The 13,704-nt window shown below is 44.0% G+C and overlaps 1 protein-coding gene across 4 annotated transcripts in view; it reads left to right on the top strand.

Moving 5' to 3' along the window:
* Cacna1e (calcium channel, voltage-dependent, R type, alpha 1E subunit) overlaps positions 1 to 13,704 on the top strand; it is a 305,919-nt gene that overhangs the window by 286,026 nt on the left and 6,189 nt on the right. For 2 of the 4 annotated variants that reach the window (XM_013015539.1, XM_013015538.1), the window contains 7 exons: positions 3,433 to 3,529; positions 5,482 to 5,587; positions 6,439 to 6,546; positions 7,314 to 7,414; positions 7,690 to 7,796; positions 10,730 to 10,841; positions 13,504 to 13,632. In XM_013015539.1, coding sequence (XP_012870993.1) covers positions 3,433 to 3,529; positions 5,482 to 5,587; positions 6,439 to 6,546; positions 7,314 to 7,414; positions 7,690 to 7,796; positions 10,730 to 10,841; positions 13,504 to 13,632 — 760 coding nt within the window. The remainder of the gene's footprint in view (positions 1 to 3,432; positions 3,530 to 5,481; positions 5,588 to 6,438; positions 6,547 to 7,313; positions 7,415 to 7,689; positions 7,797 to 10,729; positions 10,842 to 13,503; positions 13,633 to 13,704) is intronic. The other 2 variants (XM_013015540.1, XM_013015541.1) reach the window with 1 other exon arrangement.

Raw genomic sequence — 13,704 nt, 5'->3', positions numbered from 1 at the left:
TCACCGGGAAGATGCTCTAGCTACTGAAAATTATTTGTGTGAATTCTGTCTTCAGGAGGCCCAGTGCCTTAACAGGTTCCTCAGAAAGTAGTTAAGATGGATCACATTGTTCCTGGAATTCTGGCTGGTTACAGCCTGGATCATGAGTGACAGAAATGGAGTTAGAATTGTTTTTCTGGACATGGTTCCAAGCAGGCTCCCACCAACTACATCAGACCTTACCCAAGCTGAACTTGGGGAAAATGTGCCACAGGGAGAATTTCAACCCTTTGCAAATATTCTCTCATGCCAACTGTACTCTGTGCTAATTAGCCTAATGGGAAATTTGTCTCTCGAAGTCTGCAGAAAGATGCTGACTTCCCACTGCCCCTGTTAGGCAAGTCTGAAGAACTGATTGTAATCAGTGTTTGTGAACAGCAAACAGTCATGCGGGCCACGCCGTAGCAGCCCAGCATCTGCTCTAGACAGCAGTCAGAGGCATCCTGGCAGTTTTTGTTCTTGGAAGCCAAGCTAGAGTCGAGGCTATGGCAGCCTGGGGTCAAATCGGTATCTTTGGGGGCTCTTGGGCATCAGGCAGTTCCTTTGGGCATGGGATGGATTTGAATTTGCTGAGAAAATTGAGACAGTACCATTTGGCAGGATGATGGTTCTCTTGGTGCTGGCTGTTCTTTTATTCTCTGATCTGGCTTCACTAGGGCCAACGAAAGAAGCTGCCCTCATCTTTTTCCAGCCAGTCCCTTCAGGGTGACACCATCATTTCTTCCCCACCCTTCTCTGAGTATCCTATTAACCCACCTGTGCTTCCTTTACAGCGGCAGGATCCCGTATAAGGATATGTACAAATTAGTGCGGGTGATCTCGCCGCCTCTGGGCCTGGGAGAGAACTGCCCCTACAGGGTGGCTTGCAAGGTTTGCCTCCCAGTCCCCAGCTACAACCTGCGGTGGGATGCAGCATCTAACCCTCCTCTCCGCCCTCTGCTCCACCACCACTGCGCCACATGAGAGAACCTTCATGTTGCTTTCCTTTGAGTTTAAAGAGGTCCAAACCCTCCCAGAATCAGCAGCTGTTATGTAGGAAGAAGGGCACACGGTGTGGGAAAGGCAGGAAAGTGTTAGCGTTAATAGGAAAGCCATCAAATCTCTCTCTCTTTTCTTCTTCTGCATGTACTTGTGTGTGTATACACATACATACTCTAGTCCACCTTAGTCTGTAGATTTAGCCTGAAGTAGGAGTTCTCCTTCCTTCAGAGAATGCAGATATCATTTTTTTTGGTCATTTATTGGGCTTGAATTCAAGGACCTGGGCACTGTCCCTGAACTTTCCCCTCAAGACTACTGATCCACCACTTTGAGCCATAGTGCCACTTCTGGTTTTCTGGTGGTTAATTGGAGGTAAGTCTTATGGACTTTCCTGCCCGGGCTGGTTTTGAACGGCGATCCTCAGATCTCAGCCTTCTGAGTAGCTAGGATTACAGATATGGGCCAGCAGCACCCTGCTGAATGCAGACATCTTTTTAATCCAGCAAAGAATTCTTATTTCCCTTCAGTATAGACAGAGAAGCCTCTGTTTTAGCTACTTCATCTCCTGTACAATGAATCCAAGTGTGACTCGAGTCATCCCTAACTCTGTCCTCCCTCCCAGTTCCTGGTGGTATGGCCAGGAGTGACAACATTGTAGAGGCCTGGGTGTGGTGGTGTACGTGCAGATACTCAGGTGGCCGGAGAAGGAAGATGATAGTATGAGGTCAGCCGAAACAAAGGTCTGGGATATTATCTGGAAAACTAAAAGCAAAAGGACTAGGGATATGGTAGTAATAAAGCGTTTACCTAGCAAGCATTAGGCCCTGAGTTATAATAATCCCCAGTTCTACTTAAATACAATTAATACTATAGAAAAGATAAGAAATGATAAGGATTCAGGGCTACAGCTAAGAGTAGGTAAAAGTTTTAGATATTAACAAGTTGGAATTTTTTTTTTTTTTGCCACTCCTGGGCCTTGAACTCTGGGCTCGGGTGCTGTCCCTAAGCTGCTTTTGCTCACGGCTAGCACTCTACTTGAGCTATAACACCACTGCTGTCTTTTTTCTGTGATTAATTGGAGATACGAATCTCGTGGACTTTCCTGCCCTGACTGGCTTTAAACTGTGCTCCTCAGATCTCAGTCTCCTGAGTAGCTAGGATACAGGTGTGAGCCACCAGCACCTGGTATGTGGGAAATTTTTCGAGCACAGCATCTGCATGGCCTCTGTAGATAATGAAGGGCCACTGACATATTTCATTGTCATAATGGTTGAGTCACTTTGCAAGTTAGACCAAGAAACACTGTTCAGAAGCACATAGCACTTTCCAACCTTGGGAACTCTAAATCCCAATGATGCTATCATGCCTCATCTGAGGTCAAGACTGCTAGACAAGGAGCCCTCTCTGGGGCTACTGGAGGGCAGCATGAGCTCCCTGGGGCAGCACTGCAAGGCATCTGGAAGAAAACATAGGCTCAGGAAGAATGTCTGGGCAATGGATGGAGATGGCTTGGGATGCTAACCCAGTGATTCAGTACTCAGAGGCTGGACAGCTGCCTCTGCTGAGACTCTTTAAACTCCACCCTGGTGAAACCTGCAGCCGCATGTGGGAGAGCTGGGGAGGGTAGCATGGCATGCAAGATGCCCTTCCTCCTCCTGGTTTTGTTTCTTCTGTCCCCAGCATGTCATCAACCTGGTGCATGCTGGGGAATTGAGAGCACTCTGGTCCACAGAGCCAGGTGGAAGCAACAGGGCCAACTCTTTAACAAGCAAACTCAGCCTACCACTTTCAACGCAAGCCGCCGCTCATGCCGTGCGCGCGCGCACACACACCACAGAGGGGCGATACACGATGTTCCACATGTGGGTTCTGGGGAAGGGGGAGGCCCGACTTTCAGGCCTGTGCCCCGGCTGGGGCTAGAAATTCCTCCCCATGGTTGGAGCACCGTCTATCTGGTTTATACCACTCACACACAGCCCTGGGAATTGAAGATACCCTTGTTCGCCTGTGGGGGTGGAGGCTGTGGTGAGCAGGAAAGTGAGTCAAGACAGTGCCTACTGGGTCAGAGAGAATGAGTCCTTGTCAGCGTCCTCTGACAGTGTCGGAGGGACCCTAGTTACCAGCATTGTTCCCGGGTCTGTGTGGGGTGTGATATAAATCCGCACCAGGATGGAGTCACATGGACGATTTGCCTTGATTAACAGGTTTCCTATTCTTTTCCTGTTTGTCCATTTTGTTTCTCTTCTCCTGTTTTCTGTATTATTTTGTTTCGTTTTGGCTCTCTGGGAATGCCTGTTCTCTCCTACCTGTCTGCATCCTTGCCCTGACTTCCTCCTCCTGTCCCTGCCACCCCTTCCTGCCCTACCCTGCCCACCCACCCCCATCCTGACTTCCCGCTCCCCCCATGAGCAGTGGCCGCATCCATTACACTGAGATGTATGAAATGCTGACTCTCATGTCACCACCGCTAGGCCTCGGCAAGAGATGTCCCTCCAAAGTGGCATATAAGGTAGACCACCCCTTCCTTTGTTCTGGGCTAGAGACCAACAGGAAATGGGATCCCCTTGTGGGGAGGTCAGACCATGGGAGGAAGCTGGGGCTGGGGAGGTTGGAGGAGGGAAGGAAGGAAAAGAAAACTGAGGAGACTGAAGGGTCAGGAAGGTCCCTCCCCGGAAGGATGAAGTCATGAAAGGATACAAGAATGGTTTCCAGTCCTGTTCACTGTGGAGCTTTCTATGTGTGATTCTATGTTCTTACAAGCGTGTGGCTTCTTGTGAGTGGGTTACTAGACAGGCAATGTGAAGTGCTGTGTCTCCTTTTAAAGGAGGCAGAGTGGTGGCCAGGGGAATGGATTCGATGGGCAAGAAGGAAGTTTCCAACAAAACACACATCAGAACTTATTTTCAAAAGGACCACCTTCACTCGGATACATTAGGGAAGGAATGCAAAGCTTCCTCTAAGCATGATTTCAAAAGACATTTTTAAGAGAGGAAATCTCTTAACAAATTCCTTCCCCCATTGATGGAGGGGGACAATGTCATAGGTCCATTCTAGGTATTAGAACAAAAGAGGACCTTATCTTCCATCCCCTACAGACTGAGGAATACAACTCTCTTAGGCTTGTTGGCCCAACTATCCAGTTCTCTTGGAGCCAGTCACAGGAAAGGACAATGATGGGCCGAAGTGGCCATTGTGCATTAGCTCTGGCTTATTAGCATGGCCAAGTTGCAGGTGGATTCCCGCGGCTCACACAGGTTGCTTATAGCTTTGGAGTATGGGTTTTTCTTTACTCATTAGTAATAGTTACTACTTTTAGACTGGTCCAGAACTCTGAGGCTCTTCCATTCATCTAGGCACACACCCTAGTAATAATGCCACTTCTCTGGAGGTTCACACAAGTGGGAAAGGTGGAACTCTGATATAAACAAGAAAAGACTGTTATACTCTGAGGCACCATGCCTGTGGAACCACTTCGGGCAAGGTGTTCCAATTGAGTATTAGAGACCCTATCATGTGAAGAACAGTTCATTCTTAGTCCTACCTCCAAATACTCCAGAGAGATTCTCACTGGAATGTGGCCATTAGAGGCCCTCATCCACCCTAGTATATGGCTCTTGGTGCACAGATTAGGGGCTCTTTTTGCTTATGATGGCTACATCCAAAGAGATCATGTGGTTGAGGATAGTCCTGAATTGTTTGGAATGCTTGGATGACGCTTGGTAGGGGGAGGAAAGTTTAAGAATTCCAAAACCAATCAAGATACTCTCTGGAAAGTGGATTTGGCCATTTCCGTTGGATCCTTTCCTCTGGGTGAGGGAAACAGGGCCTGCCCACTCTGCTCCTGCCTGTGCCCCCTTCTCTCATTCTCTCTTCCCTGCTCTCTGTGTCTTCTTTCTCCTAGCGCCTGTTTGCACTCCTCCCCTATCCATCCTGTTCCATCTCATCCTTTGGATAAGTTGGACGTATGCATGTTCAATCATGTGCTGGCAAAATTTCATCTAAAGACTCAAAAAGGGGGCACGAGGATGCATTTTTCAAATCAGATAAGCAAAGTAAAATCTCCTCTCCACTATCTCCCCATTGAGTTTTGGGGTTCATGGGACAAGTGAAAATATGGGCATGGAATGGAGCCACCTCCCAGAGCTGACTCCTTTCCTTCAGCCACTTCACTTAGAGACTACTTCCCATCCCTATGGAAGGCATTCTTGGGCCTCCCCACGAGGGAGTTTTTCAGAATGATTCCCTTGGAATTTGGCATTTCCTGGGGGGGGGGGTGGCGGGGGGACGGCAAAATGAACCTTCAGAGAGAAGTAGGGAGAGTAGGACTGGGTGAATGGATGGGGAATCCTTGCCCTTCTTTTTTGTCTGTGCATTTGACCTCTGCACTTTTCTTCCTTTCTCGCCAAGGTGTCTTTCAATATTTGGTTTGTGCTTGCTGTTTCTGTTTTCTATTTCACACAGAGGTTGGTCCTGATGAATATGCCTGTGGCTGAGGACATGACCGTCCATTTTACATCTACCCTTATGGCCCTGATACGGACAGCTTTGGACATTAAGATTGCCAAAGGTCAGCTTAGGAAGGGAAGAAAGGAGGGAGGGATTCTGGAATAATCTGTGAAGGGTGATACAAAAGCTATTTGAAGCACAATTCAGCTGACCAAGGATACAACAATGCAGTTACCAGACAATCAAATATCAACAGTCCGGTTTCATTTCTGAGACTCTATAGCTAATGCTTCTCCAGTACTCTGGTAAAACAAATGCTTTGATCTTCTCTGAGGCTCCTTTAAGCTCACTCTGGAACTTCAGTGTCTGGCATGTGATAGGCATTCTGGGAATATTTATTGACACATAAATTGTATGTCTCTTTTGTCCCCATATGGAAGTCTTGGAAGACTTCTGTAGCAGGTTCCATCATACAGGAGGTGGCAACACTTTGCTCATCTTGATTGCTAACTCCATGGTCTAGGAAAGAAAGTGTCTACTGCCACCAGACAGGCCTTGAGCCTGCTGTTTCCTGCCTGACCCAAGTCCTTTTGAAAGGCAAGGCACTCATACTGTAGAGCTGGATCACTGTAGGACTGATGAGTGTCTAAAAAGGTGTACTCATGACTACTTTCACTTTTCCTTCTGATGTATTGAGTTCCTGGGGGATTGTTAGAATCAATGAGGAAGTGGATCTTTGTCTCAGGGCCCCAGATCTCCTATGTCTGAATCACTAAAAATGGGAGCCAAAGTGTGTTCTGCTTCCTCAGCAGAAAGAACTGGTATTGCAAGATTCACTGTCACTAAATGCCAAGATTTCCTTTGGAATGTGAGGTGCTATGCTGATTCAGCTCCTGCCCCCTCTGATTCCCTAAGTCTTTGTTATTTCTAGGTCTGTTCTGATTTGTTTAATAATAGTTCATCTTATTCTAGGTGGCGCAGACAGGCAGCAGCTAGACTCAGAGCTCCAAAAGGAGACCCTGGCTATCTGGCCTCACCTGTCCCAGAAGATGTTGGATCTGCTGGTGCCCATGCCCAAAGGTGTGAGAGGTCTTCTCCTTGTCAGTGTGGCCTAGCATGCCAACACTACATATTTTGGAGAACCCAGAGTGATCAAGGAGATAAGGGAAGGCTGCTTTCTCTTTAGTTTTAGGAAACTGAAATCCTATTTCTTAAATGCTTTTTATCATTATTGAAAACTTTTTTTTTTTTTTTTTTGTTGGTCGTGGGGCTTGAACTCTGGGCCTGGGCACTGTCCCTCAGCTCTTCAGCTCAAGGCAAGCACTCTACTGCTTGAGCCACAGCGCCACTTCCGGTTTTCTAGTGGTTTATTGGAGATAAGAGTCTCACGGGCTGGCTTTGAACCCTGACCTCAGATCTCAGCCTCCTGAGTAGCTAGGATTACAGATGTGAGCTACCGGCACCCAGCTATTAAAAACTTTTTTTTTAAAGTGATTTCTTAAGAAAGGTTATTGTGGTTGTGAGTAAAACGTCTTGGATGCAGAGCTCTCTCCAGCCATACAATCTTATTCATGCATGGGGAAAAAGAGATCACTACATACTGATATCTAGAATGATGAGAAGGAATGCTTACTCCTGGTGTTGGTTATCATGTGTACTCTTGCCACCATCACTGGGTGAGTATGTCTACTTTGTAAGGACAGATTTGGGGGCTTACTTGTATCCTCAGAGTCTCAGTAATTTAGACAAATGAGTGAGTGAGAGTGGAAACTATTTCAGAAAGTGGATAACAAAAGCTCATGAGATATCCCCATTTCTCTTCCAACATGCCACATTTATGTTTTCAGCCTCTGACCTGACTGTGGGCAAAATCTATGCAGCAATGATGATCATGGACTACTATAAGCAGAGTAAGGTGAAGAAGCAGAGGCAGCAACTGGAAGAACAGGTGAAGGTCAATGACAGTATGTTGAGTGGGTGGGCAGACCATGTCATGTGGCCTACCAAGGGGACAGGTTATACATGTGCCAGGCTTAATTGCCTGTGAGGGTCATAAGAGGTCTCGAGTGCAATATCTTCCTAACGACACGGGATTAGAAACTCGATGAGTCAAAGGTTACAGTCGTCAAGAAGTCAGTCATGTTTCTGTGTTGCTCTTATAAAATTATATTTCGCTCACATCAGGCCCTACAAAGTCATTGGGAATTCTTTTGTTCTGCACAGAAAAATGCACCCATGTTCCAGCGCATGGAGCCTTCATCGCTACCACAGGAGATCATTGCTAATGCTAAATCTCTGCCTTACCTGCAGCAGGACCCTGTTTCAGGCTTGTGAGTAGAACCAAAAGGTTCATGGCTCTTCTGCTTGTATTCTGCAACCATGTCACTTGCATGCCTGATTGGAAACTGATTGCTTAAGAAGTATCCAAGAAATCATTTTCTGAGCAAGTTTCCCCCCACTCTGAGGTTAAGTATCTCAAAATGACTACTCAGGAAGGGCAAGAGAAAAATGTAAGCATGTTTGATGCTACAACCAGCTTCAGAGACAGTAATCACTGTGAAAATATGGCAGGAGAAGGGAGTTTTGAACACCTATTTTATACTAGCTGAAGGTCTCTCATAATCAAGTATTTGAGGATGATTATTACCAGTTCTCAATGGATCTAGTACCCTGTTAGAACTTAGAAACTAAGTACCATGATTGCAGGGGAAGAGAAGTAGCTGAGTATATCTAAAGGGTATATATTAGTATCATTACAAATGAAGACTAAGAAAGGTTAATAAGTTTCCAAAAGATACATAGTAGTAGGAAGCAAAACTAAAATTCAAGGGAGTCATGTTTAGACTTTTAAGTCTGTACCTTGTTATCATTAATGATCAAAAAGGACTTTTCAGTTGGAAAAAATGATGGAAAAAAATCTAAAGAAACTTTCAGTTCTTGTGAGTTACAAGCCCCAATTTTGTCATTGTTTCCTGACCCAGCAGTTGCTGGGTTCAAAGAGCTATTATGTAGGGGTCAGGACTTAGAGGACATTGTAAGCAAGATAAAGAAGTTAGATTTAATATTAAGTGGGATTTTATACTTCACAGTGTCCTAATCAAATTTGTGTTTTTCAAAAGTCATAGATGAATGAGGATTTGGGGGGAGCAACTCTAGAGGCAACAACGTTTAGTAGCTCACTATAATTGTGTAAAGTATCAATAATGGGCTTGGACTAACAGCATAAAAATGGGTCGAATTTGTTGATTGATTTCTTGCGTGAAGGAAGAGGGAAATGAAGATGACCCATGTTTCTGGGTCTGAGTCTTTGGGTGGATATTGGTGATGTTCCTGAAATAAAGACATTGGAGGAACAGCGAGCTGGTTCCTTAGTACCATCTGTGTTGCTAGAGTCTTGCATTGTTCGCATAGACATTGTACTCTGGAAACAGCCTGTGTTAAAGTCTTGAGCAGAAGGAAGAAACCTGGTATATCCAGTCAACTGAAAAAGGCCTGTGTGTGCAATTCTGGGAGCAAAAAGACATAGATGGCAGGACCAGATCATGAGAGAGGCCATGTGCTGGATTCTAGACTTTATTCTAAAAAACAAAATACAGACAAGAGTTTTGTGCAAAATATTCACCTCGTGGAGGTTATTTAGTGTTTCTAATGATCCTATCAGTCTGTTTTATCTGGGACAGAAAAGTGTATAAATAGAATTGTATTTGGCTCCCAATTCTGGAAGCCAGAGCGTTTGAGAGCATGGTGTCTACATTTTGCCTTTTTGGCAGTATCATGTTGCACTACAGGGCATTGCATTGTGAGAGACGGTATCCTGAGGTCTTTCTTCCTCTTCTTACAAAGTCACTGATGCCATTATGGGGTCTTCATAACCCCATTGAATCTTAATTACCTTCCTTTGTTTTACCTTGAAATACCATTCAACATGTTTAGGGATGAACTATCCAATAGATGGATATTTGGGGAGCATAGTCCAACCTAGAATGTCTTTTCCACTATTGATTTTTCAATTATGTATTCTATGTTGACCAAAACCAGGCCCATTTCTTACAGTAGCAGCTCTCAAGTTGTTCCCAGATGGTTTTAAGAGAGAGCATATGAAGGAAGGACTCACATTTAGATTGGTCATTTAGCTATCAGGTGATTTTGTAACAGTTGCACAAACTTAATTAAAGCTCTTGTTAAAAGCAAGAAACAGACTGGGTGATTCTTGACTATTCATAAATTCCCTATGATGCTAATTGAATATGATTGCACCAACAGATTATTTTTGGATAACTGGCAATTCTTGTTAATGCCTCCAATCTGCTATTGGATGTATTTACCAGTAGTAGACTCAACTGTGAAAAGTGGCTCTGTCCTGAAAGAGATGCTGTCACTCCACCATCTCTGATAGCGCCTCTACCTAGTGTTGGGCCTTTGTGCCTTGGCTTGTAATGTAGATGCTTCACTCTGCATTCTCAATGAGCCCAATGGTAGCTGTTACCTATTAGCGGCAGCAAGTAGCAATAGGCACCAAATTCTCAGGAAAAGTCAGCTCCCTTTTTCTTCCAACTAGTCCAGTGGGTCTAATGGTTGCAAATTATCTAGGAATACCGAATAGGCTTAATATTAACCTACTGTGACAGTTCTTCATAGCTTCAATGGTGACCGCTTGTCCTTCCCTCATTTCCATTTAAACTTCCTCCTACATGGACCTAAAGGTCTTTAACTCTTCAACACAATTTCTGAAATCACCTCCTAGTTCATGAATTGATAGATAGTGGAAAGCCCAGAGTTGTCCTTCATTAAATGATCATGGAATTGAATTGGATTGAGTTATTTGGCTAGGGATGTTGGCATAAGACGACCATATTACTGAGAGTGGGGAAATTTGTTTTTAAAGGCTATGGCTGCTTAATATTGAAGCAGCTGTTCACTGTTTAAACTATGGTGTTTTTCCCACAATGGGAAACTCAACAGAAACAGGTTTACAATCTAGCACTGGTCTTCCATATGGCTGAGTGTGACAAATGATGTCATTTGTCACAGATATGCTAGTCACCAGCAGAATGATGAATGATTCTAAATACAGGCTGAAAACACTAGTTTCCCATATTCTCTAGGATCTGCTACCTATGTAAGTCACCAGGCTCATGGAACCACCAAGGGTGAAGGAAAAGTGTTACCACTGTGGTGAAGGTCTTACTTAGGATGGGAATTGTTAGTGACAGCCATGGCTTCTCTCCATTTCATTACCTCTGAATTTGACATTGCTTTTCAGGAGTGGCCGGAGTGGATACCCTTCAATGAGTCCACTCTCTCCCCAAGAAATATTCCAGTTGGCTTGTATGGACCCAGCCGATGATGGACAATTCCAGGAACAACAATCACTGGTGAATGAATGAGTTCTATGACCTCCAAAATACTTCTATGTTTTCCTGGCCCCCACGCTCACTTCCAAATTTTGCTTCATAGGCATAATTCCTCAGGAAAACCTTTTCTTGTCATCTAACCAATTACCCTAGGAACTCTTCACCTTCAGCCCTTTCATAGCTCCATCTCTAAGAATTCACTCACTTCTAGTTTTACAATTCCATAGGTCCGTCCTTTGGAAGGGAGCTTACATTGCTTCAGGCTGAGCTCTCTTAGCGTATGTCCCTGAGCACCAAATGTAGGAATGAAAACCACATATAAACTCACTAAAACTTTGCCTTGATAGGAAGCTTTAAGACAAATCCTTATGAGTGGCCCCTACCATGTCCCAATACTGCTTGTAGGAACACAGCAACACCCCCTATAAGCCCTCAGTGAAGCTCTTCTCCTTTGGCAGACATGTACAGCAATGATTAATTGTCTGCCTAGAGGGACAGAAGATTCTATCACTTCTGCTCTGTGTGGGTTTAGGCAAATTGGCCATTTTTGGTCACAATTTCCAAGGCCAAATACATTTAAACAAGTCCTTCAAGTCATTTTCCTGAGCCCCAAATGAGTTTTTCATTAGCATTGGTAGTAAAACTTTACTTAGAGGCCTAATGAGTCAAGTTACAGCCTGAAGAAAAGAGGTCCAATTAGACTTTGGCTTTACAAATCACCTTTTATCTTTGTATTACAAAACCACATCAAATTTACCATTATTCCTAGTTCAGGAGACAGGAGCTTAAGTTCCCTCTGAAGCTTAATTGGGCTGTAGAGAAAAAGACAAAACCCAGCCTTTGACAAAAAACCACATCACTTTATGATTCATCTGTGGTTTTTTGGTGCAGCTTCCTTTCTCTTCTGACCACTTCTCAGTACAGCTGTAACCTTACAGCTACCCTAAGTTAATAACCAATCAGAGTGTACCCTGCTTACAAGGAGTATGTATGACAGGATGGATACTCACCAAAGCAGGGGAAAACAAATCAATAGCTCAGATGATTCTGTCTCCTATGATTGCTGAGGTGAAGTATATATGGTTGTGTTGGAGAGACAGCCAGGACAGATGCCCATGTGCAGGAGTGATTGCCGAAGGATGTTCTTGGAGAAGTGTATAAGACTTCTTGGAATAATTTCCTGCCTTGTCCTCTGTGGAACTTAGGAGCAAGGCAGAGGAACTAAATTGGTACCAATAGTTTCATTGTTAAAAGGGCCTCTCAACATTTTCAAGTGTGCCTTGTAGGAAAAAGTATTCAATAGTGTGTCCTTTTTCCTTTCCTCCAGAAAGACTTTATTGACTCCTCATTTCTATGGGTTCCCCTCTGAGTTGAGCCCTAGTGCCAGGGCTTTTCTGATATGTGTTCATTTCATTGTCAGTGCTGGTGTCAGCCGTGCTACACACTCACCACTGTGTATTTCTGCCCATCCCTTGGGGTCCCGGCTCCAGGTCCTGAGGCGTGGCTGTAATCCGTGCGTGTTCATATGGAGTGTGTCTCTGGCACTTGTAGACTGCAGTGTTGTTACCACGTCTGTTTGGAGTCAGAACTGTGTGCCATATAACACGTGTATTGCAGACGCTGTAACTGCCTCTAATGTGCCCGTCAACGTGTCCTAGGGACCTACCTTTGGGCATATTTTTATATTTTCTTTTTTACCTAGTCTAATCTTGAGACATCTAAGATGTTCTGATATCTCTTTGGTGAGTAGCTCATATGAACATCTCTAAGAGGTCCCACTCTTTCACACAGAAAAATAACAAAGGAATGTTTCAGAAATTTAAGTTCCCCATCTAACCTTCTAAATGCTAATGTCTGTCATCCAGTAGATACTAGTCCCATGAGGCTGATGAACACTTCAACAAGTACAGATGTAAAATAGTTCATTAATTTTTTTATTGATCACATGTTTACGTGATAATATTTTGATATGTTATTACAAGTTAGATCATTTTTAATAACAGAAGTGATTTTTATTTCTATTGGATGGCATTAGTTAATGCATTCCTGACAGATGGCCACCTACCACATTTTTGGATAGCTTCAATCTCTTAGCTAATGATGATATATTTTATAATAGTGGCTTTCTTTAAAATCCTGGTTCCTATTTAACTGTGATAAAATGTTCCTTCAGATTGAAAGAACAAGCAGGCATCTGGTGAATGTCTGTAATCCCAGCTACATGGGAAGTGGAGGTAAGACCACAGTATGAGGCCAGAACAAAAGCTAATGTGAATAGGGCTGTGGGCATGTTTCAGTTGGTAGTATGGAAGCCCAAGGCCCCTGCACTCAAACTCCAGTATCATTTTTTTAAAAATTCCCAGCAGTTATACCTGTCCGAAAGTAAACTCCTATAACAAAAATCAATGTTTATTCATAAAGCTATCTATTATTGGAACCAATGCTTAGTACTAAAACAACAGTATTTGACAAGAAAAGGTAGCTTCATGTCTCATCTCAGAACCTTCTGTTTGGACATCTGGTATACCACATATGTACATATAAACATGTACAACTAAAGCTTTAAATATACTAGTCTCCTATCTGAAAGCCATTCTTGAGGAGGAAAAACATCATCCACTGGCGAGAAGAAGGAATGAGATGGAACCAAGTCCCACAAGCTTGGCTGTGTGTTTATTTCCAGGAGCCAGAGGTTAGTGAATTAAAAAGCGTGCAGTCCTCTAACCATGGCATCTACCTTCCTTCGGACACCCAGGAGCATACGGGATCTGGGAGGGCATCCTCTATGCCACGTCTGACTATGGATCCCCAGGTAAAAAACAAACACCACTTATCTTACGCAGTGGCTGTATTAGGTGGGTTACGAAATACTTGTTTTTCTCAT

The sequence above is a fragment of the Dipodomys ordii genome, unplaced genomic scaffold (assembly GCF_000151885.1).
Source record: "Dipodomys ordii isolate 6190 unplaced genomic scaffold, Dord_2.0 Scaffold27, whole genome shotgun sequence".
Taxonomy (NCBI): Eukaryota; Metazoa; Chordata; class Mammalia; order Rodentia; family Heteromyidae; genus Dipodomys; species Dipodomys ordii.
Note: the sequence above shows the minus strand (reverse complement) of the source record. Positions and strands in the feature narration are given on the sequence as shown.